Below are 25,864 nucleotides of genomic sequence, written 5' to 3' on the forward strand. Positions count from 1 at the left end.
CACGAGGGACATAAAATAGAAGTTTTACTGTATAGTTACCAAAAAGGACAATCATATAGAGGCTTGTAGAGTGAAAAACAAATAACATTATATAGAAGTTTTACCTTATAGTGATAAACAAGAAACGTTATAAAGAGGTTTTACTGTCTAGTTACAAACAAGGCCCATTATATAGAGGTTTTACCGTATAGTGATAAACAAGAAACTTTATAAAGAAGTGTTACTGTAAAGAGATACACGAGGGACATAAAATAGAAGTTTTACTGTATAGGTACCAAAAAGCACAATCATATAGAGGCTTGTAGAGTGAAAAACAAAAAACATTATATAGAAGTTTTACCTTATAGTGATAAACAAGAAACGTTATAAAGAAGTTTTACTGTCTAGTTACGAACAAGGCCCATCATATAGAAGTTTTACCTTATAGTTATAAACAAGAAACATTATAAAGAAGTTTTACTGCATAGTTACGAACAAGGCCCATCATATAGAGGTTTTAACCGTAGAGTGATAAACAAGAAACATTATAAAGAAGTTTTACTGTAAAGTGATAAACAAGAAACATTATATAGAAGTTTTAATGTATAGTGATAAACAAGAAACATTAAAAAGAAGTTTTACTGTCTAGTTACGAACAAGGCCCATCATATAGAAGTTTTACCTTATAGTTATAAACAAGAAACATTATAAAGAAGTTTTACTGTAAAGTGATAAACAAGAAACATTATATAGAAGTTTTACTGTATAGTGATAAACAAGAAATATTATAAAGAAGTTTTACTGTATAGTTACGAACAAGGCCCATCATATAGAGGTTTTAACCGTATAGTGATAAACAAGAAATATTATAAAGAAGTTTTACTGTATAGTTACGAACAAGGCCCATCATATAGAGGTTTTACCGTATAGCCCCCAAAAAGAAACATTATAAAGAAGTGTTACTGTATTGTTACAAACAAGGCCAATCATATAAAGGTTTTACCGTATAGTGATAAACAAGAAACTTTATAAAGAAGTGTTACTGTAAAGAGATACACGAGGGACATAAAATAGAAGTTTTACTGTATAGGTACCAAAAAGCACAATCATATAGAGGCTTGTAGAGTGAAAAAAAAATAACATTATATAGAAGTTTTACCTTATAGGGATAAACAAGAAACGTTATAAAGAGGTTTTACTGTCTAATTACAAACAAGGCCCATTATATAGAGGTTTGACCGTATAGTGATAAACAAGAAACGTTAAAAAGAAGTTTTACTGTCTAGTTACGAACAAGGCCCATCATATAGAAGTTTTACCCCAAAGTGATAAACAAGAAACATTATAAAGAAGTTTTACTGTTTAGTTACAAACAAGGCCCATCATATAGAGGTTTTACCGTATAGTGATAAGCAAGAAACTTTATAAAGAAGTTTTACTGTATAGTTACGAACAAGGCCCATCATATAGAGGGTTTAAACGTCTAATGATAAACAAGAAACGTTATAAAGAAGTTTTACTGTCTAGTTACGAACAAGGCCCGTCATATAGAAGATTTACCTTATAGTGATAAACAAGAAACGTTATAAAGAAGTTTTACTATTTAGTTACAAACAAGGCCCATCATATAGAGGTTTAACTGTCGAGTGAAAAACAAGTAACATTACATAGAAGTTTTACTGTATAGTGATAAACAAGAAACGCTATAAAGAAGTTTTACTGTTTAGTTACAAACAAGGCCCATCATATTGAGGTTTTACTATAGAGTGAAAAACAAGTAACATTATATAGAAGTTTTTACTGTTAAGAGATAATCGAGGAGCATTTTAATCGTGATTTTATGGTTCATGTCCTGAACTCGTATCTATTCAGATGATAATTTTGATAACATAAGAACAATATCAACGTTATGTTTGTGTGGTGTAGATACGTATACCTTAACATCAAACCTACCATACAAACACACTTATTTTATCTATATTAGTAAGTATAGTAAGTTAAGTGGTGATCATTTGTCTTCTAGAAGAAAAAACACTCTTACTAATAAAGACACTGACTCAAATGGTGTTTTTCATTTGTTTTAAAATGATAGAATGAGAAAAAGATGTTTTTCAGAGCAGATCCTATTCCATTATTGACTCATCAGAATGTCTATCTTTTACATCTTTGTTTTCACGTGAACTATTGCTTCATCACGATTTGTGGTCATGGTAGCTAATGAAATATCGTGTCCATAACCGTTATAAACCGGATTGTCGGTTCCTGTTTTAGAATCTCCCACGTCTTTCAACGGAATATCTTTGTTCTGCAATAAAAATGAAAAAAATGCCATTCTAAAACATATCAATTTTCCCGTAAAAATAAATATTACTGAAACAGTAGAAAGTTCGCTGTGAAAACATTTTCGGTAATTTCTTATTTACTCACTCCTAAAATAAACGAGCGTGAACGAATTTACATTCAGTGAAATACATCTTTGATATAAATATATGTGAATATTACAGCATTTGAAACTCAGAAAACTGCATCACGTACATTTCAAAGAATTTGACAAAATAAACACGTAAAAACCACAAAAAATATCTACTTTTAAGAGTTCTCTATGTTTTTGTCTTCTGTAACACATCGTCTCAATGGCCTTTCAGTATTGAATTCGTGCACACTCTATTTTACAAACTTCACACGTGAACTTTCAACAAAAGATTTGAAAATAATCGTGTGATACTTCATACTTGTTCCTTATCTTAAATTTAATTTAATTTATATAACTCACTAAACATAAATAATCTACAGTAAATTGTTTACATAACTGATCAATCCTTATCTGACATTTTACAAGACTCTAATATGTATATAGCGGTCTGTGTAAGAGACCATTGTTTTGCAAAATACCATAAAACAAGAAATTGAAAGTATATATATAATCAACACTGATCCTGCTGTCAATTTTCCTTTTTCCTCTTTGGGTTATTTGCAAACGTCCTTGTTTGGAAACTCATATAATTTGAACTGCTAGATAAATCCTAGATTTAATTGTATGACAACCCAAAACACACACACATCCCGCCCATTTTTATTTCCAATACCCTTTTTATTTCTTGTAGAACATTCGGTCATAAGATGATTGCATCCACATGTAATGTATTTAACAGAAGGATGATGCCACGGAAATGAACACGACATGAACACGCAATATATGTGATAATAGATAGAAAGACTTTGGCCAGTCGCATTTTACTGGACGCAGGCCAGTGTTTTTTACTCCGGGTACTCCGGTTTTCCTCCACCAGTACAAACTGACCATTGATGTTAACGGGACGTACAGTACAAACAAATTAAACCAAATACTAGTAAGGAAATAAAAAGTAGAAAGGAAATGCTACTGATTTAGGTCTACAATGTTCTCTTGACAGAACGGCTAGATTCTTCAAAGAGTTTTCTGTATTTCATTTGTAAACCGACCATGGAGACTCCATATCTGGCACTGTTGTTGCAGCCTCGACATGACTTCGGAAGGCAGCAGCACAGCCAATCACAGACGGATATCAAATACTTCTTATCAACATCTTTTGGATCCATAGGGCCTGCATTATGACGGAATGAAGTATATCAAACTATGCATTTCTGTTTACCAATAATCAACATATCGTCCTTAATAAATGAGTCCTTTTGTGACGACGTCTGAAAATAACTGCCGATCACAGTCTAAACTTGGCTTTTGTCGTTCAAAGACATGTTTTGCTTAGATAAGGACAAATATTATAATCATAAATTCATCAAATCTCAGTTTTCCTCCAAAATACTTATAGGTATGCAATTTTATTTTTACTCTGATGTTTATTTTGTATGGTTGAAATATATGGGTTATATCACAAAAACAAATCTAACTTGCACGAATTCTTTTCACTACTTTGGGGACAAACCGGTCACAAGTGCCAGGATAACGAGGCTTTTCATGACACTTAATTTTATTGACAAACAAGTTCACATCAAATTTGATAGAAGTGTATACGTAGTTTACCTGTTATTAGACTGACGAGCAGGCCTATACCGATACAGAGGACCAGTCCCAGACCGGCATACCACAGGTAAGATAAACTGTACAACCTCTCTAGTCCAGATCTGAAGACAGATATTATGGTATGCATTCACTTTTTTCTATATCCCTTTACAAGGAATATTTCTGAATGTCGTATTTGACTTTATTTATGTTTATATCGTTCCTTTTTCTTGAATTGATATGAGTGTGTTCTTCAGGGATAAGTCTGCAGACGAGCGTAAGAAAAAGGCAATACCTTATGTAATATCATAATGTTCATCTGGTCATCTGGTGTCTAACATTAAACGATTGTGTTTCCCGTATAAATGTTTGTCTCGGATGGAATATGTAAAAAATTCGCTTATGAATATTAATATTTTTAATATATTCATAGACAAATCATAATATTGTTCGGTTCATCAACAATATTTTTATTTTAAACAGGAAATGTTAAGCAAAAAGGATCGGTAAAACGGATTATATTCACAATTAACCAGCCTTGATTCTTATTTTAACTTAATTATTTATAACAAATACACCTATAAGCTTAAGGGCGAGTCTACATGTGTGTTGGTATGTAGAAATTATTTATGAAAGGGAGTACTAATGCTTTCAAAGTAAGGTTACAAACTTCCCTCTCTTGATGGTAACATCCCTGCTTCCCCTATCTACGGTGTTTACATGTCGTAGTTGACTACTGACGGACAAACTAACATCACAGGGTTTCCAAATTTGCAGGTTAATTAAGACTATGGACAAGTGCAATGGTCACCATCATGATCTCATAAGGAAATGTGCTATTTCTTTGTGTGATAAGAAGGTCGATCCTTAGTGTGCCATAAGGTTTGACACTTTGCTATATATTCTCCTGTCGTTTTATGCAATGTATGATTCACTTGTTCATATATCAAATCGTAATTATTATATATACTTACTTATTCCAATTTTATTTTATAAAACAATGATATAAACAGTCATTAACCATAAATCACTCTATGAAGGCATACGTGCCAAGAATAATCAAAATATAGAAAAATACTAGAAAAAAGTACTAGGATACAGATGCATATTATGTTCTTACGTCAGCGCTGAATATATCAAGTGATTCACTGCTGAAATCATTTAGAAATATAATTATGAAACCGTCTAAATACAAGTTATTAATTATCTTCCCGTTCGAAAACATGTTCTATCTTCTAACTAACCCTGGAACACTTACAATTCATGGTAAACACTTTGCTGAGTAGCGTTGATGGTGGACATTGTTGTAAGTAAAGCTGTTGTCATGTTACTGTTGCCAAGGTTACATGATGACGTAGGAAAGTCAAGGACGAGTGGTTCACCAACGATGGTATATTTCCCTATACCTATCCACATCATCAGTATGTAAGATAGAACACTTCCGGTGATGGCCCCCTACAACCAGCAAACCTATTCATGTCAAATACCAAATAAAACAACTTGATAACAATATCACGAACAGCTGATGCTAATGATAATGGTATATGGTCAGACAAAATGGCAGTTAGGTATGTTTATTTCGTTTGTTAGATGAGAGAATATACTAGAAGATAAATGTAAACATGAGTTTTAGATTAACTGCTGCTTTACAAATGTTAATGCTTTATTTATTGTTTGTGGGTTAATCTCTATTTAAATCTGTGATTCAACCTGTATAATATGTAACTTAGTTTCAGGATATTTTAAGGTTTCTTGATATTCTTTCAACTAAAAAAGAAAAACCAATCACTGGTTATACGAATTAGGAAGCACCAATTAATATCAAGCTTTAGTAAGTCGATACGATACAGAGAGCTAAACAAACATTTACTGAGACATCTGGCTATTTGACATAATAAGGACTCATCAGAACAATCTGGCAGAGCGGTACAAGGTACTCGTCGTAATATCGTTGATGCGTCTACGATACTCTCAATCAAATTTCATCAGATTACCTTTAAACCATTGCATATTTAGTTTGACAAAATGAAATTGCTATAAAGTGAAACCTCACAATCCAGTTGGCCCACGGAAAGAGTGCTCCAAGTGCCACAATACCAGTCAGGGGTCCAGCTCCAACTCCAATAAAACTCATGGTGGCCTATAATTTTGATAAACCGGAAGAATTGACATTAGTCAAGTTGTTAATTCCCTTTATTCTATGCCTAATCCACAGTTTAATACGGAAACTTTCTTTAACTATAATTTTTTTCTACATGAAATGGAACCTAATCAAAAAATCCAGAATAATTTTCTTTATACCAGCATTCTTACCAGATATTTGTGTACAAACATATCGTTACAACTGGTCAAAAGTGGTGTCACGTGACATCTTATGCACGCCCAACTAAGAATGGAATATATAAGTGGAGTTATCTACCAAACTGATAGGCCCGCTTACCTGTAATATCGTTCCGGTCAGATTACTTGTCAGAAAGGTCATCCCTATTCCCACCACTCCGTATATCACCACTGGTGACAGATAAAGGGAAAACACTCTTACATAGTTACATCATGTGTAATGAGAAAATGGGTTTTAATCAATTGTCAATGTCGAAACAAATGCCTGATTGCTTACAGATTGCTGGTGCGAAATCAAACATTTTTCATTACAGAAATATTTTCTTACAGATAAGTTTGCAAATATTGACAAGATGTGCAACCTGAAGACCTGTAAACTGACCTTACATGGTAGGTGGGTAAAGAAGTTAAGAATACTAACCAAGAAGACGGACGATTTTCGTTTTTTGTTCTTCTGTTTTCATTTTTAGTACGGGTTTCAGCATGTCCTCCCATGTTTGAGCGCACAGAGAACTTAAGTTTGATGAAACTGAACTGGAAAAGGTGAATGCATATGTAAGTATACCAATGAAGCTCAAAGAAACCAAGGAATGTACAATGCTGCTGAAATACTTGGTGTGTTATGTCATATAAAAATCTTTTGACCATAAGGTTTATAATTATTCAAAAAAAATTATTTTATCAGCTGTTTAATTCCTCCCAAATCTTTATTTTCTTTTTCTTGAATGTCGAAAATTGTCCTATCGGAGAAAAAATGTACATGTAGTAGGTAAATGTCTACTAACGTGTGTCCATGTAACGCTGACTTTGCAGTACTCAAGACAAGTAAATGCACTTCATCCAACATAGGCTTTAGGTTGGTAAACAACAACATTTACAACTTTCGAAATAAGACACATCGGTTAGATATGAATATCAAAGGCTAAGGTTTTTTTTAACACAAACAGGAATTGGAAAATTATTTTGCGAGCTTTCGAAAACGTCTGTTTCCTTTGTCAAGCAAAGAGTGCAAATGACCACTGTCTCCACTCTGTACCGACTCAGTAAAGTCAGCTGTCAAAAATTATAAATACATTTCGCCAAATCACACTCTAATAATGCAGGCAGCCAGAGGGACGGGTAATCTACCCCTTAGTGTCACCAATTGACTTTAATGTTGATCTGGATTCGATAACAACTATCTAATTTTGCTTTGTCGTTGTTTTATCTTCTCTATTTATGCTGATTCATATTGAATACCTGTGAGATTCGAGAAATAAACTTTATATAACCTTTCATCGGAATGGATAAATCCCGATACGTTAAAACAGAGCATATGTCCCTGACACTATCACATTGTCCTCTCTCTCTGCAATCATAGTTTCCTCGCATGTGGTGAAAAGTCTGCTGCACCCATTACGATATTTGGGATCTTTATCTTTCATTTTACTTCCTAGCGCCTTGCTTGGCAACACCTCATTTTTGGCCTTAATGTTGAGCGTTCGCCCAGGAAGGTAATGGATTTTGTCCCCAGGCCGGGACATACCAAAGTTCTTTAAAATGGTATTTGTTATTTCCTGCTTAACGTTCGGCATTTAGGGTGATGGCAACAACTGGTTCATCCGTTGTCAGTATAATGTGACCGGGTGGAATGCTGTGCTTGGGCCAGCACACCAACATACACTGTCTCTTGCATATACACAAGCAAGCACGCATACACTACACACATGGAGGCACGTCTTTAAATGACTTTAGCTGTTAATAGGACGTGAAACAAAATTAAACCAAACCAAACCACAGTGTGGTGATATAACCCTTACATATCACGATCACTCGATATGTGGCGGATATTCTTGTTTAAAGGGTATTGATCGTTTGGTTCTTCTATCATGCATTATATTTTTTAGGAAAGACAAAAACAGAAATATTGCTTTCTTATCAACAAAGATAATATATATTACCTAAGCGCTCCACTGAAAAGACACGCTATAAATAGTCCTTGGATACCAGGGTAGCCGAGCAGTTCCTGTACAAAGTGTGGCACCAACTGAAACAAAAAGTTGCATGAGGCTAAAAGCAAAATCTTGTTCCCTTCAAATGTCAGCAGTTTAAGTTAAAGCTCGTCAATCCAGCAATCAATTCGGCGTTGCGTGGATAGATTTCTTTTTCTCTAGTAGAGCTTTGTCAAAAAATGTATAGCAAATTCACAAACCTGTAACAAATGTGGTTATATTAACGAGACTCAACCGTAGTTTCTTTATCATGTTTTTCTCTGACAGTGAAAATTGAAAATTCATTCAAACAATACATTTTAGAATTATTATACGACTATATATATTAACAAATGAAATTCCATACTTATATTTTAACTGATTGTTGGAATAAATCGATATTCAATTTCGAATTTATTCTGCAAAACAGAAGTAGATTTTTAATTAATTGAACAGCCAAAATCAATTACCGGTCAGCTTTCTCGAATGTTATCGTTAAGACGTCATAGACAGATGTAATGACGTCACATTACACTTAGCTGACCTCGGTAAGTGTAGATTGTGACATTTTTTGAACTTATGAAAACATATATATAATTGTTAATGTGCTTTTTCATAACTCAAATCCTCGGTTATTCTGCTTTAGGCAAATAAAGTGTTTACGAATAGGAAGGAATCAACAGTACCTGGTTAATATTTGACACGTCTCCGTTAGATATTGGGTCGCATCCTTGTTTGACGTAGTACGCAAATAAAGAGATCCCGGTGATACAGGCGACGGTATACATGATAACATTACCGCCCAAGTTCACCCACACCGCCCTGACAGGGAAAAAACATATAGTATCACAGAATTCTCAACTAAGTTCACCCACAACGCCGTGATGGGCAAAAACATGTAGTATCACAGAATTCTCAACTAAGTTCACCCACAACGCCGTGATGGGGAAAACATATAGTATCACAGAATTCTCAACTAAGTTCACCCACACTGCACTGATGGGGGAAAAACATATAGTATCACAGAATTCTCAACTAAGTTCACCCACAACGCCGTGATGGGCAAAAACATATAGTATCACAGAATTCTCAACTAAGTTCACCCACACCGCCATGATGGGGAAAACATATAGTATCACAAAATTCTAAACCAAGTTCACCCACACTGCCCTGATGGGAAAAATCAAATAGTATAACAAACTTCCCAAACAATTTAAATAGTACCACATAATTTCCATTCAATTTCACCCACATCGCCTTGACGGAAAATAATTCATATCACAGAATTCCAATCCAAGTTTACTCATACCGCCCTCTAATTCTACTTGAGTGTGACAAGGAAACGCTGAACCCTTTTTAATCAATTTATCAATCAGTATTATTAAAATTTCCCTTAATATCAATTTTCTATAAAATATTTTTATTGTCAGGACTGATATATTTAAGTTGTCATCATTTAATTCAAACAGGGATTACATGATTACAATCGAAACAAACCCAGAGAAATCACGACAGAGAATTTTAAGTTCAAAATATAAGTATTAAGGAGAATACTTTCTAGCTTCTTGCAGGGACTTTGTGGCACAGAACCGTTGTACGCTGGCCTGGCTGCACCCAATGGACCCAGCCGAGCTTACGAACGAGGCAATCGTTAGGGTCCAAAATGTATGGCGGACAGTTGGGTCTGGATTAAAACTGAACAAGATCGAATTAATATACATGTATACATACAAATGTATGAAAAATAATATTGAAAAAATACAAACGTGAATAAGAAATTTATCTAGCCTGATCACATAATTTATAATTCCTTATTTCTTTATTTTTATTTATTTATTGTTTGGAAAAAAAGAAAAAACTTTCGTCAATAACACAAGACAAAGGGTTTGTATTTAAATTTGATAATGTATTTTCAAAATATAATCATCATCAAGTTGAAAACAAATACACATTGATAATTATTAATCACCCGATGTTGAAAAGTATTCATAGAAAGTTTAATTTTCGAGAGAACTATTCCTTCAAAGATGATGTGTAATTCTTTCGAACAGTCGACAAAAGTTTATTAAATGGACGCAAGCAGACTGTTTGGTTGATTTGTTTTCAAAATCGGATGTAAATCGAATGAAAAATAGGTATTTTCAAGATATTCGCAAGATTTTTTATCTGCAGATAGATTGTTATTTAAATTATATTAAAATATCTTACTCCCAGAACTGTATTCTTCCCCACTGATCGTTGATTCGCCAGACTTCGTCAAAATCGCCAACCTCCATGATCGCCTTATTTAAACATAAAAAAAACTGTCAACTGACCTGGTGGTGTTCAAACGTTAAAAAAAGAATACTGACGTGTTAACAAATCTATACGTTTAAATCGTGATCGAAAAAATTACGGCAAAATAAAGAAAGTTTAACATGGAGACCATTGAAACAGTACAAGGAGAATATGACCAGACAATGGAGAAGGTACCGCCAAATTTAAACGTGTGAAATTGTGACCAGACAATCAATTCACGATTCCCTCGTCACTCAATGAATTGAACGTGAGTTCTCGGGTAACAATACAAGGGAGGTAACACCCATCACAGACAGTAACATTTATAGCGATGTTTATATTTCACAATATATTCCTGTCACTATTATAGCCATTAAATACTCGCTTAAAACAGATATACAGTATTCACGAAAAATTGTATAACACAATCATTACTTACTTTGTGACTCGTTCACTGTATTCGTTCTCAGAATTAGAAATATTGACCCGCTAAATGGCTAAACTAATTTACTATTGTATTCCGATAAAAACGTATACTTGCGATATATGATCAATTAGAAATATGCATATTCTTTTTTTTAAATTATGATCACTATTACCTATTTTTATCCTTGAAGCTTAATATTTTGTAAATGTTTTTGTTAATGTCACACGCAATGTAACAAACAGGATTAGTATCGTGGCCTGTTGTTTAACAAGCAAATGTTGAATATCTTTAACTCTAATTAGCAAAGTTGATTAGTGACAGTGTGTAAAATTTTCTGGTACAGTAGTCTTTTCATAGGGGATTTTTTTATTCATATTTGTAAAAAGAATACGTTTCATACCTTGATCATGATAGCGAAAAGACCAGCAATCATGATAATCGCCTGGAATGTATCGACCCACACCACTGCTTTAAGTCCTCCCTTCAAACACAAATAATGTCATCATCATCAAATTGTCTCCAAGTACCAAATACATTCAGATTTTTTTTATTTATTTTTTTGCAGTAGAACTTTTCGTTAATTTTGTATTCTGATATAAGCAAAACGAAAAACACACACACGCAAACATATTAATACACTATAAAACATTTATTTGAAGCAGTTTTTCCAGTACGAAAATTTCGTTTGAATAGTCAAAATACAAAAATATAAACTTTAAAAGAACACTTGATCTTTGCAATACTTGTTACTTTGTCCCGCACAAGAAAACATGAAGACAAAACCTCAACGTAAACAAATAAAAGTATATCATGAAAATTCATGACAAAATTGAAAAATATTCATTAGTTCATACAGATATGCATTTACTACATGATAAGTATGATATTTCCTTCAATAGAAAAAAAAAGAAAGAAAAACAACCCGAACGATGTATAATTATAGTGTAGATTATATGCTTATTCATGTTGTTTTTCGGATCTATGTCTCTAGAAATGACAATTTTTGAACAACTCCTCTAAAGCACAGTAGAAAGTATTAACCATCAATTAACTATCAATATACATGTAGTCATGTAGTATTAATATAGTATCAATATAGTTAGTATCAATATAGTTAGTATCAATAAAGTGTCAATATAGTATCAATCAAGTATCAATATAGTTAGTATCAATACAGTTAGTATCAATAAAGTGTCAATATAGTATCAATATAGTTAGTATCAATATAGAATCAATAAAGTATCAATATAGTATCAATAAAGTATCAATATAGTATCAATATAGGAACTCAAAAATAGCACGAAATGTCCAAAGTGATAACAGAGGAGATAACAAAACAAAAAGAAGATTTTATGAACAACCACGAAGTATAGTGTTCCAGAATAGCAAACTTGTCCCGTACCATTCATTAGCCCGCGTTTCCTTTGGTCCCGACACCAGACTTGGACATTTTGATAGATAGATAGATAGATGTCTGGTGCGGGGCCAGAGCGCACTACTATATGAAAACGTGGAATTATCCGACACCGTTTGGTATCGGAGAGTTTTGAAGTGCTGACAACAAGAATCTATCGTTGATAATAAGGGCGGTTTTGGATCAATAACTATTTCATTTATCTATATATATTTATACGTAAGTTATGTGTTGTGTCATAGAAGACTTTTGTTTTCAGTAACTTAAAACTCTCCGATACCAAAACGGTGTTGGCGAATTCCACGTTTTCATATGATAGTGCGCTCTGGCCACACACCAGACATCTATCTGTCAAAATGTTTAAGTCTGCTGTTGGGACCAGAGGAAACTCGGGCTAGGCATTCATCAGCATGATATTTCCAGTCGTTTGTTCGAAATGTGTAATCATCTCGACATTATCATTATATCATAGGATAGAATATGGACATTCATATAATAATCTTCACATGTGCCGACAAGTTATGACGTCCATGATAAGCGTCAATGTGAAGAAGATTTATTGTTTATGTTGACTTACCAGTAAAGTATAACAAGTACAGACGACGCCAATCATGATAAAAGATCCCCACTCCGGAAAACCGCTCACTGAACAAGACCGAAAGGATATTTCATTGTAGGTATTTTAACAATCATTAAATCACACTTATCATATTAGCACAATCTGATTAAAATCATCTGTTACCTGGCTCCGTTAACTTTGCACATCAACTGAGATGATTTTAATCAGATTATATATTAGCCGAAATCGTTTCGATTTCGTATATGATTAATGGAAGTTGTCCAGAGGTTTTGATTTTAGCATTTAGCGAGACTCTCTGGAACGCGAAGAGTTTCGTCAGTTTTATGTACAATGAGAAACTATTGCATTCATCGCGTTTATGTAAGAATTGTTTCGAATTGGAATATTAAGCATTTACCAACAGTTCATTGCATGGTAGACAAGTGTCGCCTTACCTTGTTCTAAAGCAGTAGCTGGGGCATACGAGGCGAAACCGGTAAACATCAACTAAAAAATATATTACTTCATTAAAATATTTATGTATTATAAGTTCGGTGACTTACTTTTGAAAACGGTGATAATTTCTATTGACGTTGGGATTCCAAAATGTATATTTCTGAAGTGTAAACATTGTAATAGGTGGTTCTAGAACGAACTCTGTCGTGAAAATATCTCACAAAAGTCAACCTTTCTCAAACGTTACTCAATATGCTCAAAGGGTTGCGCTGAACTATCTTGTTCTCGAGAAAGAGGAAAAACAGATCGTTTGGTGCAAAATTGTCTGTTTCGGTTTGGATGCTAATGGTAAAACTGCTGATTAGGGAATTGGCCGTATGCAAATAAACCAGACCCGACGTCACGGCTGGTGTGAATAGTGCATTATCTGATACTGGGTGTTCACAACAAAAACGGGATATCATGATATATGCTTAGGCTAAAATGATTAATTTCGTCAACTGTTAACCTAATTACCAAGATACAATTAAGATAAGGGAAATGAGTTTGAGTGATCTATTACAATCATTATTGCACAATCGGGTTTCAGAAAAGCTTAAAGGAATGTCAACTTTGCTAGTAGCATGGCATATATTTTGTTATATGGGTTTATTTGTTGGAGAGAAAACATTACCTTAACTAAAGTTTTAAGGAATGTTTAGTTCAATGTAGACTTGTATTGCGTTCCTGTGGACTACCGCCGTTTATATAGCATTATTATAGCAATGACGGGCATTTCATATAACATACATAATATAGTGGCCTTCTGCCTTACTCGTGAACATATTTATAGTTTTCAATGGGAACACCATTTAATGTACTTTATTTATTATTTTGGTTTTTTATTTCGCTATAATTACATATATATATACTTACAGTTGCAATTATACTTATAGTACTCCCGACAAGTTTCACAGACCTGGATTTGTATCTCAGCTCCAGATACTGCGAAGCAAAAGCACAATAACGCATTTAGAAAACAGGGATCATATATATATTTATAAATTATACATGCATTTTTCCTAATGGTGGGAAATATCATTTCTTTGTTTCCCCCGAGATAAATCCATTTCACGTTTTGTTGAGGTGTTTACAAAGAGAATATCGGTCTGCTGTTTCTTAAACTAATAATCCCCGAGTCTATATCGCAAATCACCAATTAATAAGGAAAATGAAAATCCGTCAGATCATCAGTTGTATTACGGTTATATCGACTAGATCTGACATTAAGCAATAAGCTATAAATACTTTGTTACCTTACGTAATGTCAGATGTACGTATCAGAAGATTTATTCTTTTGTTATCTATCCGTACACGTATAACTACAGAAGAATGTCGTCTACGAACGAGTTGTTCTTAAAAAAGAATAATACCCACTTGAAATACACTTTATTTTTTTGCATGATTGCTGCAATATCGCTTTAACTCCATTACAGACAAGTTTCATATCATCTTTAAAATGCTTAGAACACAAGCAGCCATGATAATATCAAGAGAGAGGATATCAAACACTAATGGAAAGGTTTTTTTTATTGACAAAGCATAAATTACATTGAACGATAGTTACTATTCCGATGTTTTCCTCATTCCGATGTTTTCCTCATTCCGAATGTTTTTTCCCGGAGATCAGCGTGTGCGATCTGACTAGATCTCGGGGTATTTTCGTTTTCGTTTTTTTTTTTTTTTTGTATCGCGTGGTGGATTAAGGAAGCCAGGATCCCGAGATGGTAGGGCAGAGGGACCAGGGAATGCAGGGTCACAAACCGCTAGAGATCAGGAACAGAGGTCTAGGAGCAGAAGGGTCAAGAACCCCAATAGATATAAGGGAGCGTAGTAATGGTGAACCTAGCGAAACTTGCTTGTTTATATAAACTGTAAGTAAAGTCACACAATACCAGGTCATTGAGGGTCGTTACACGGGAAAATGGTGATGTGGTTAGCGACCAAATGAGGTCAATGCCGAAAAAGGGAAATTTAGAACAGTTTAGAGACCTCGCACTGGTTTCCTTGAGCCTATTGTATATTCTCCTCGAGCCAAAAGAGGCTACCTGGAGAGGTGATAAAGCCGATGGATTAGGAAATAAGGGGGTGGGGTGTTAAGTGTTAACCAAAACGACTCTGGGAAGGGAGAAATTATGTTGAGGAAAAAACAGAGAAAGGTTTAAAATCATCTGTCAACACATTTTCGCCATCCTGTATTTTCTAGGTACTACAAATGATGTAATAAAATGTTTAAGAACAAATAGGAAACGATTTTGTACGTGATGACACCCTGACATGTGTGTTTGAATGCACGTATTGAGGATATTGAATTACCATGGAAACAAGTGTAAATTGTTGACAGCGGTCAGCAGATCTCACTTGACCATTGTGTCCGTGGGGTCGAGTAAAAGCATCAACAAACGAACTTTAACAGATAAAATCGAGTGTGTGTACACAATTATACCCGACGAATCAGTGAACACAGCCTAAGGGGTTTACCCAGTTTGGGATCCACGTTTAATGACCACGACATACCCATATCTAACATCTTAGGTCCAAGTAAATGACATCGGTACTTTTTATCCATAATGTCACATGACCCGATGTGGACAAAAGTCTCGGCGAAAATACGTGACCATCAATGTACCATTCGACTTATCCTCGCAGCTTTGTTAAAGATGCTTGTCCCGTGGTTTTACATACTACTTCGCTATTTCAATAAGGAAATCAACTATAGGATAGATAAAATGTGCATTCACTCAAAATATATTTAATCATTGAATAGTTTCAGAAATTTTAAGATGAGCTTTCGCTACATGTATTTCTCATACTTTTATACATTATTGATGTGTATGATATTATGATTTACTACAAAAGCTGACTTCTTTGTGCCTTTTTACAATATTTGAAAAATGTTCTAAAAAATGTTCTAAACGATTTTGCCCCCGTTCGTACGTCATTCAATCTCGTTTGTACGACTTAATTTCTTTTCAAATTCCTCAAAATGGCACGAACAAGGGTTTTTTTCCATTTCTTGCAACGCATCAAGCATACGAATTGGCTGTTCAATACTATTGAACAATCTGAGGATTAATTTAATCTGAGGCTTAATTGATAAATAAGATTTACTTTAACCTCCAATCCTTTCATAGTTTTTCAAGGAAGAAAATAAGATCGTCAATAACAAACTATTTCTGTGTCTTGCATGATAATTACACCAGATAGTTGAATATGACGAATTAATCTGACGTCGTCTGAAGTTGTGCAATGTGATTGTTTTCATTGGAAAATAGGTAACTCACGATATGTGCAAGACTTAATCGAATAAGTATACCAAAATATTATGAATCTCTTACCTCGTAAATGCTTGTAAGGTTTAGCGGGTAAAACAATGGTACAAAAATGAATGACGTCAGCAATCCACCGCCGACGTAACCGACCGTGTAGATGTAGTACATGGTTCCCTGAGTATACATCTCCGCCGGAACTCCTAAAATCAAGATGGCGGACTGGAAAGAAACAATAATCGAAATTGCTATGGGTACGAAGCCAATGTTTCGACTGCCCATTAACAGTTCTCCTGTAGTTTTCTTTCCTCCTGCAATGGCATGATAAGCCCCGATAGCTACCGAAATGATAAGCATGGCGGCAAAAACTACCCAATCCCAAACTCCAAAGGTGACAGCCATCTTAATGTTTTTAATGCAGTGAAATCGATGACACTCAACGAATTGTTAGTGAAAACATGAAAACAAAAGTGTGGTGTCTAGTCACGAAAAATCGTCACAGAACAAAAATATAAGCTCGATCGTTTGCGTTTAAACTTTAAACACAATTAGATATATCTGAATATCCACGTTCACTTTCCCAGTATATCCATCTGTGATGTCGGAATCACATGTATGAACCAGTCTATGTAGTGTTGGTCAGTTTATATAAGTACACGGTATGCGAAGTGTGGTCGTATTATATACCCTAATGGTTGACCATACGTTTACCTGTAGCACAGGGTTTTGACAAAGGTACTTAAAACCGGACAAATCGGTATACGAAGAATTTACGAAACCCTGAAAAGTTAATGTAATTGTTACACTTCATTTAAATCTTTTTACTTCACTAAATTGCGTTTATATGGACTGTTAGAAAAAAAATCTTTCGTTTTTTATGACTTCTTCACTTCTGATGAAAAATAATGCAACCAAAAGAATAAGAAAAGAAAAAGAGAAAAAGAAAAAAAACCTGAAATATATTCATTTCGTATTCCTCTTTTAAATAAAGACATGTATGTATTAATGTGGTTTTTTTTTTCTGAAACCATTGTCAATGGGCTGTGCTAAAGGATTGATCAAATAGTAGGCTGGTAAGTTCGGTGTTTTATTATATCATTAAACGTACCTTTAATACCTTAACGATGACTTCACATCCACTTAACATCCAGGCACAAGGGGATGATTTCAGTAATAGGACAGGTTCCGGAAACATGGATATGACTGTTGATGTAGAAAATTGTTGAAAAATCTCTGATCAGTCAAGTCGGGCCGATTATAAAGCAAAACAAACAAAAACACGAAAGCTGTAAAATATAAGCGTGTCGCTTTCATTTTCATCTTAAATTTTTTACATAGCTGCAACTTTGACGTCAGTAATAATGTTATCTTGACGTCATCAATAATGCTATCTTCACCTAGCAATAATGCTATCTCTTATGTAAAATAGGCTCCGTCAGATGCACGGGACGAACGCGGACGCATGGGGATGAACGCGGGCGCACGGGACGATCGTGTTAGCGGCTGTGGTGGGGGTATCTAGCAGTGGTAAATATTTTTAGTGTAAAGAGACGTGGTAGAGGTATCTTACTGTTAGTGGTAGTGGTACAGGTATCTGTACTGTTAGTGGTAGTGGTAAAGTATCTGTACTGTTAGTTGTAGTGGTAAAGGTATCTGTACTGTAAGCGGTAGTGGTAAAGGTGTCTGTACTGTTAGTGGTAGTGGTAAAGGTGTCTGTACTGTTAGTGGTAGTGGTAAAGGTATCTGTACTGTTAGCGATAGTGGGAAAGGTATCTGTACTGTTAGTGGTAGTGGTAAAGGTATCTGTACTGTTAGTGGTAGGGGTAAAGGTGTCTGTACTGTTGGTTGTAGTGGTAAAGGTGTCTGTACTGTTGGTTGTAGTGGTAAAGGTGTCTGTACTGTAAGCGGTAGTGGGAAAGGTATCTGTAATGTTAGTGGTAGTGGTAAAGGGATCTGTACGGTTAGCGATAGTGGGAAAGGTGTCTGTACTGTTAGTGGTAGGGGTAAAGGTATCTGTACTGTTAGTTTTAGTGGTAAAGGTATCTGTACTGTTAGTGGTAGTGGTAAAGGTATATGTACTGTAAGCGGTAGTGGTAGAGGTATATGTACTTTTAGTGGTAGTGGTAAAGGTATCTGTACTGTAAGTGGTAGAGGTATCTGTACTGTTAGTGGTAGTAGTAGAGGTATATGTACTGTTAGCATTAATGGTAGAAGTATCTGAACTGTTAGCGGTAGTGGTAGATGTATCTGTACTGTTAGCGGTAGTGGTAGAGGTTTATGTACTGTTAGCGGTAGTGGTAAAGGTATCTGTACTTGTTACCGGTAGTGGTAACGGTGCGTGTACTTTTAACGGTAGTGGCAGTGGTATCTGTAGTTTTAGTTGTAGTGCTAGAGGTATATGTACTGTTAGCGGTAATGGTAGAGATATCTGAATTGTTAGCGGTTATGGTAAAGGTATCTGTACTGTTAGTGGTAGTGGTAAGTGTATCTGTACTGTAAGCGGTAGTGGTAAATTTGTTTGTATTGTTAACGGTAGTGGTAGAGGTATATGTACTGTAAGTGGTAGAGGTATCTGTACTTTTAGCGGTAGTGGTAAAGGAATTTGTACTGTAAGTGGTAGTGGTAGAGGTATATGTACTGTTAGCGGTAGTGGTAGAGGTATATGTTCTCTAAGCGGTAGTGGTAGAGGTATTTGTACTGTTAGCGGTAGTGGTGAAGGTATCTGTACTGTTAGTGGTATTAGTAAAGGTATATAATATTAGTGGTAGTGGTAGAGGTATATGTACTGTTAGCATTAATGGTAGAAGTATCTGAACTGTTAGCGGTAGTGGTAGAGGTATCTGGGTGTTAAAGTTAGTGGTAAAGGTATCTGTACTCTTGGTGGTAGTGGTAAATGTGTCTGTACTGTTAGTGGTAGTGGTAGAGGTATCTGTACTGTTAGTGGTAGTGGTAAAGGTATCTGTACTGTAAGCGGTAGTGGTAAAGGTATATGTACTGTTAGTGGTAGTGGTAGAGGTATATGTACTGTTAGTGGTAGTGGTAAAGGTATCTGTACTGTTAGCGGTAGTGGTAAAGGTATCTGTACTGTTAGTGGTAGTGGTAAAGGTGTCTGTACTGTAAGCGGTAGTGGTAAAGGTATATGTACTGTTAGTGGTAGTGGTAGAGGTATATGTACTGTTAGTGGTAGTGGTAAAGGTATCTGTACTGTTAGCGGTAGTGGTAAAGGTATCTGTGCTGTTAGTGGTAGTGGTAAAGGTGTCTGTACTGTAAGCGGTAGTGGTAAAGGTATCTGTACTGTTAGTGGTAGTGGTAAATGTATATGTACTGTAAGCGGTAGTGGTAGAGGTATATGTACTTTTAGTGGTAGTGGTAAAGGTATCTGTACTGTTAGCGGTAGTGGTAAAGATATCTGTACTGTTAGTTTTTGTGGTAAAGGTGACTGTACTGTTAGCGATAGTGGTGGAGGTATCTAGTGTTATCGGTAGTGGTATCTGTAGACTATAGCGGTATTGGTAGTGGATTGCGGATTTATGTAAAGTGTATACAGTTCTGTATATATATACGGTGCGTTAAACCCCTTAAATAAGTATGGTTATCTCTTATTATTTTATCTAAAATGACAGACAACTCCTTATTATAAAAATAAGACAATTACTCATTGGTAAGCAATTGCAACTTCAACCAATCAGAAATTAGAATTACACATACCACGCAAAGCATTGCAGTTTACGAAGTCATCATTTTTTGTGTTGTCCGTTAAAGTGTGGCATTGGGGAATAGCCAAAATCAAATTATACACTTTTTTTTTTATTAAATGGATACTTACTTATATTTCACAGGTGAAAATGTAATGAATATGTTTATTAAACTCCTTCAGTCATGATTGTTGTTAAGTAAATAAAAGTTTTAATTGTCACTCTGTGTTACGTCGGGTGTGATAGGCCTATCGAACTTGGACAATAATTTTGACTGGAACAATGTGAAGTGCCTGATATATATATGCAAGCAGTACGACGTAAGGGAGATAACTCATATTGAATTGTTGAACTACTGACCGACGTACGTATATGAAGACAGACTCGATATCTTCTTGTTTAATTCTCATGAAGCCAAATTATACAAAGGATATTAAAGAGATATGATGCGTGTTCGTTACTTTTATTTCACATTTAGATATATCGGTGGTGATTTGACCTGGAGTACGACATAAAAATCATAACTAATTGTATCTCATACCACAGACTTAGATAACATCTATTCTAATTCCGTGCTCATACAGAGCTTGACAGTGCGTATACCTCTTCTTAGTCAGCTCACGGACCTATATAGCGGAGATTAGAATCTAATTCCGTGGTCAGCTTCACTTCTACCTTCCTAGTAACAATGCCGACGGTTCCCGATTGTATCGTCCACCTCACTACTCAAACTCGATGACAAGCGTGATGGCGATTCTAATTGAATCATCGTAACCACAACTTCGAAATTCCGGAGGTTACGGTAGGCGAGCATGCCACGCACGTGAGCATACCCCCTGGAATTTCAAGGATACTTTAAGCGGTCATCAGCAGTTACAATTGAATAAGCCTGTTTTTAGAGTTTACTGTTAATAACCTACTCCAGAGTGAGGAAGTCAAGGTTTTGTACCAGAGGTGCTTCAATTTACTTTGATAGAACGTTAACAGTTATCACCGTGACCTACTTATGGTGACCTCAAATATGTCATTTATCTTCTGGATTTTATGACGAAACGGGTACCACATTTGTGCTGGAAACACTGTTCTTTTTCTGTAAAATTGATGTAATTTATTTATTCATACATTGGCTTTCGTTTTGTTTTGGTTTGGTTATCTGTTTTCTTTTCAACTCTGAGTTTTGATTTTGTAAATAAAAACTGATTCATCTTTCAAATCCAAGAATCTACACCGAAAGTATATTTATATCGAAAGCGGAAACCTAGGATTTAGAAGATGTAACGGGTAATGGGTGATTAATTTGTATTTTTGAATACTTTTCTGTTTTATATTTCTTCATAGCTTCCATTTGTAATACCTTCTAAAGACATGAAATCACCATGCAATACGAAATCCGTCTTTGTTATTCCAGGATGAAGTCTGATGGCCTTAGACCACGTATACAAACTATGCCACATATGACGATTTGCTAGTGATTTGTTTTGTTACTTTTAAAAGACGAGAACAATACCCCTACATGGTCGACGCCCCCCTTTAAGTATTCCATATCCTAATATACAGTAACATAACGTACCTGCCCCACTGCTAATTGACATCCTCCAAAGGAGACATTTGTAGTTATACCCGTCATTATAACAAACCATGTCGGTACACCTCAAACCAACTAATGGAATCCTACGGGACGAAGTATGCTGTAGATGTAACCTAGGAATGACGTCAGCTTCCCGGGGAAAAGGAATGTTGTGAGTATCTAAAATAATTCCTCTGACGTCATCGGTCAAACCCCCTCCCTAACCACAACACCCCCAACCACAACACCCCTTACCCCTCCACTCCTTCCACCTAGCTCGGCTCCGACTCTGATCAAATTCAGGAGCATGCCCAATTTGCACTACAAAAGCTTTCACATTGCTTGCCATAAGACTACTTTCTTGTCGCCAAATAATCGTACGAGACTCCTCTTTAAATTTGTAAATATAATTGAAGACCTCGTTCCATGACCCACGGAAACTTTACTAAACATGTACTTTATCTCGCTAATTATTCCAGTTACAGCGACAATATAATGCATAAATATTTTAAAGTCTGCTCACTAATTCAGAATAACGTAGCACTATAGACGAAATGCCACTGCATACCAGTTTAACTCCACACCTTTGACTAAATATATATAATTACCAGTCTTGAGCTAATTAGGCAATATGATATATGGAATAGCCAATAAATTGTTGTTTTTTGTTAGTACCAAACCTAGCAGGCTATTAACATATGTAGACTTCTTTCTTTCTGCCCGAGTTGTACAACCATTATACCTGCATGAATGGAAAGAGATGAATACCTTTCTGAAATAGACTATACTTTTTTTGCAAACAATGCGGTTTTGGATAAAGAACGACACAGACCATGCATGCCTTGTCAATTTAATAATTTGTATATTAAGATTTTTGATATCATATTTACAAACTATCCGTATCAGTATTCACATTAAATCAACCTTAAACTATACTATTATATAGAAACACTGCATTCAAAGAGACATATAGGCCTATACACCTGAACCCAGATGTTTGCAAATTAGCAAGATACAACAAACTCAAATTAATCTATTAATAGAAAATAGACGTGTTTAAAACCGAAATTACCATGTGTGACAAATGATAATTCACATCGAATGTGGATTTTTTTTAGTTCTCTAGAAATTTGATTTTTAGAGGGTTGTCGCGTTCGCTACGTCGCTCAAATACAAGACTAAACATGAAAAAGTTTCAAAAGGGGAAAATAGTCCAAACAAAGGTTGAAATAACAGTCCTTTATCTAGTCTTTGATTGTCAAGAACTTTAAGGAATTTCCATTGGATGTTCGAACAGAACTCCCGCAACAATTATATAGAACAGAACACCCAAAAATAATTATATAGGGTAGTTTATCTATCTATCTATCTATCTATCTATTCTGCAACACCCTCTTTCGAGTAGTATGTGCAGCGTGCGCGTCTGTGCATGTTAAACGGTATTTTGTGGTGACCGAGATAGAAATGATAAAGTGCGGACTGGTGCATGCATAAGGGAGAGAGAGAGGAAGGAAAGAAAAGTGTGATGAGGAATATTTGGTGCTAAGAAATGTCTATAAGTTTAGACCTGCTACTGCCCATACAAGGGCATATTTTATGGCACCTCTACGGATGTTGATAGCTCCTGTTGTACAAAATAGCGGATCTATTATGAACTTTGGGTCGGGGTGTGAGGGAGGGGGGGGGGATAATAATAGTTTGAAGATTATCTACGCATTGCAGTATGTCACGTATTGAATCAAATGAACAATTGTATATCAACACGTTGCATTATCTGAATGTAATTCTGGCCTAGATTTAGAATCAACTTGTTATATATATATATCTTATCTGGAACTCAACGTCAAATGTGTTTTTGACGAAATTGGCACGCTAAGGATATATACTGGAGCTATAGGATCTCATAACAGAATCCGTAGGATTTCATATCAAATATATCCCATTTCTAAGGAATATGCATGCCTTATTAATGGCTGACCATGAATCAGCTACTTGTTAATTGTATTTTTTCTGCTTTGCCTAAAAACAAACGGATATTTTAATCGAATTTCTAAGAATTGTTAAGTGAAAGGAGTGATTAATTACCATACTCGTTGGAGCTGCACCCTGTTTCCAAGGTGATTGAGGATACCTATCGATCGAGGATCGGGCGACTGAGTTTAGACTCGGATGTTGAAATGATAAAAGTAAATAAATAAATATTAATTTCAATCAATCAATCAATCGATCATATCGATAAAATTCGCTTAAAATTAGTGTTTCCTTAAAATTCAAATTCGTCACAGTATGCGTTGTTTGGTAGTCTACCGGTTGAGCTATCCTCCATACTTACTGTTAAAATATTAAAATTTTAAAGATGCTATCTATTAATAGCCGTCCCTACGATCTAGTCTGACAACGTGAGCTGCAACGTGCATCCGGTTGAAGCTTGAGTGAATTCATTTCACGTATGGAGTTGATGTTTATGATCCTTGAAGTCGCGAGGACATCATACACACGTTAATGTGCGTTCATAAGCGCAAAACAGCGTGGTTCTCTACAGTGAACAGAACAGCCATGTTTACTTCACGTATGTATGACAAGCATATATATCCGAAGTATATGGGTAGTAGACAAGTCTATCGCAGTTAAATAAAAAGCAATCTCAGATTTTCTTTAAAAGTCATTTGCTTCCGTTAATTTATATAAGAAAATTAGCTTGATACTTCGAGTGGTTTAGTTTCACACACATGCAAAAAGTGGAAGGCCTGAAATATTTTAGGCATAGTCCTTGCAACACAAACTTTGATAAGATAATAAAAACATCAAATTGTATTACACTGTAGCGCATGTTACCGATCTTTGCAGTAAAATAGCGCCTTTGAAGGTTTGTATGATAACGTACAATGTGTGTGGAACATCTTTGTTTATAAAGCAAAATGGAATAAAGACGGGCATTTTATATTATTTTTTAATTAGTTAACCACGTGTTAGAAACTATAAATAGTTAATCTGGTTCATCCAATGCTTGATTGATCTTACAGGATTCGTTATCTAGACAAGAATCCTACAGCGTTTATTAATACATTCAACAAATTCACCTGTCATCAACTCCGTCATCAAGTCATCAAATCTGTCATCAACTCCAACGGGTTTAGTAACTGACGAAAACTTCGCGTGTTATTTGTTGAAAAAATTTACAATCATGTAACTGACTCTTCTCAAAATTTTAAAGCTAATAATCTGGAAAGCCTGAAATGTATACACATCATCGACTAAACCTGTAGCAGACAACTAAGTATCGTTAGCTTAGTAGGCATCAGGTCCGCGCTAGGAGCACACTCTGTCTCCAGCATACATACACGCAACTCGCGCACGCATACACTAAAACACATGGAGGCACGTCCTTGAATGACCTTAACTGTTAATAGGAAGTTAAACAAAGTTAAACCAAACCAAACTGTGGTTACACTCAAAATATCTTCCTAAACTTTTTAACTGAAATAAAGTCCCTTTTATCTTTATATAATCGTTTTAAATAAGTTCAAATACAGTTTACGTTTGAGTTTCAACAAAAGGAAAACAGACTTTGGGGAACAACAAGACCTAAACGAAGTTGAAATTGATTGGCATTAAAAAAACAAAGAGTTTCAGTGGTAAGGTAACATAGCAAGTGTGTACCTGTAGACTATTACAAGTGTGTACCTGTAGACTATTACAAGTGTGTACCTGTAGAATATTACAAGTGTGTACCTGTGGACTATTACAAGTGTGTGTACCTGTAGACTATTACAAGTGTGTATACCTGTAGACTATTACAAGTGTGTATCTGTAGACTATTACAAGTGTTTACCTGTAGACTATTACAAGTGTGTACCTGTAGACTATTACAA

General features: G+C 35.1%; 1 protein-coding gene across 1 annotated transcript in view; it reads right to left on the reverse strand.

Moving 5' to 3' along the window:
* Positions 1-2,059: 2,059 nt before the first annotated feature.
* Positions 2,060-25,864, reverse strand: part of LOC110452950 (sodium-coupled monocarboxylate transporter 1-like) — a 29,502-nt gene continuing 5,697 nt past the window's right edge. Inside the window, exons 2-18 of the mRNA XM_021501710.1 lie at positions 17,839-17,933; positions 16,800-16,952; positions 14,338-14,406; positions 13,422-13,473; positions 12,985-13,052; positions 11,394-11,474; positions 10,498-10,571; positions 9,844-9,984; positions 8,976-9,111; positions 8,260-8,345; positions 6,741-6,853; positions 6,420-6,490; positions 6,033-6,119; positions 5,238-5,434; positions 4,001-4,101; positions 3,442-3,563; positions 2,060-2,284 (exon numbers count right to left, since the gene is read on the reverse strand). Coding sequence (XP_021357385.1) covers positions 2,138-2,284; positions 3,442-3,563; positions 4,001-4,101; positions 5,238-5,434; positions 6,033-6,119; positions 6,420-6,490; positions 6,741-6,853; positions 8,260-8,345; positions 8,976-9,111; positions 9,844-9,984; positions 10,498-10,571; positions 11,394-11,474; positions 12,985-13,052; positions 13,422-13,473; positions 14,338-14,406; positions 16,800-16,952; positions 17,839-17,933 — 1,793 coding nt within the window. The 3' untranslated portion in view covers positions 2,060-2,137. The remainder of the gene's footprint in view (positions 2,285-3,441; positions 3,564-4,000; positions 4,102-5,237; positions 5,435-6,032; positions 6,120-6,419; positions 6,491-6,740; positions 6,854-8,259; positions 8,346-8,975; positions 9,112-9,843; positions 9,985-10,497; positions 10,572-11,393; positions 11,475-12,984; positions 13,053-13,421; positions 13,474-14,337; positions 14,407-16,799; positions 16,953-17,838; positions 17,934-25,864) is intronic.

Source organism: Mizuhopecten yessoensis, unplaced genomic scaffold (genome assembly GCF_002113885.1).
Source record: "Mizuhopecten yessoensis strain PY_sf001 unplaced genomic scaffold, ASM211388v2 scaffold7007, whole genome shotgun sequence".
NCBI lineage: Eukaryota > Metazoa > Mollusca > Bivalvia > Pectinida > Pectinidae > Mizuhopecten > Mizuhopecten yessoensis.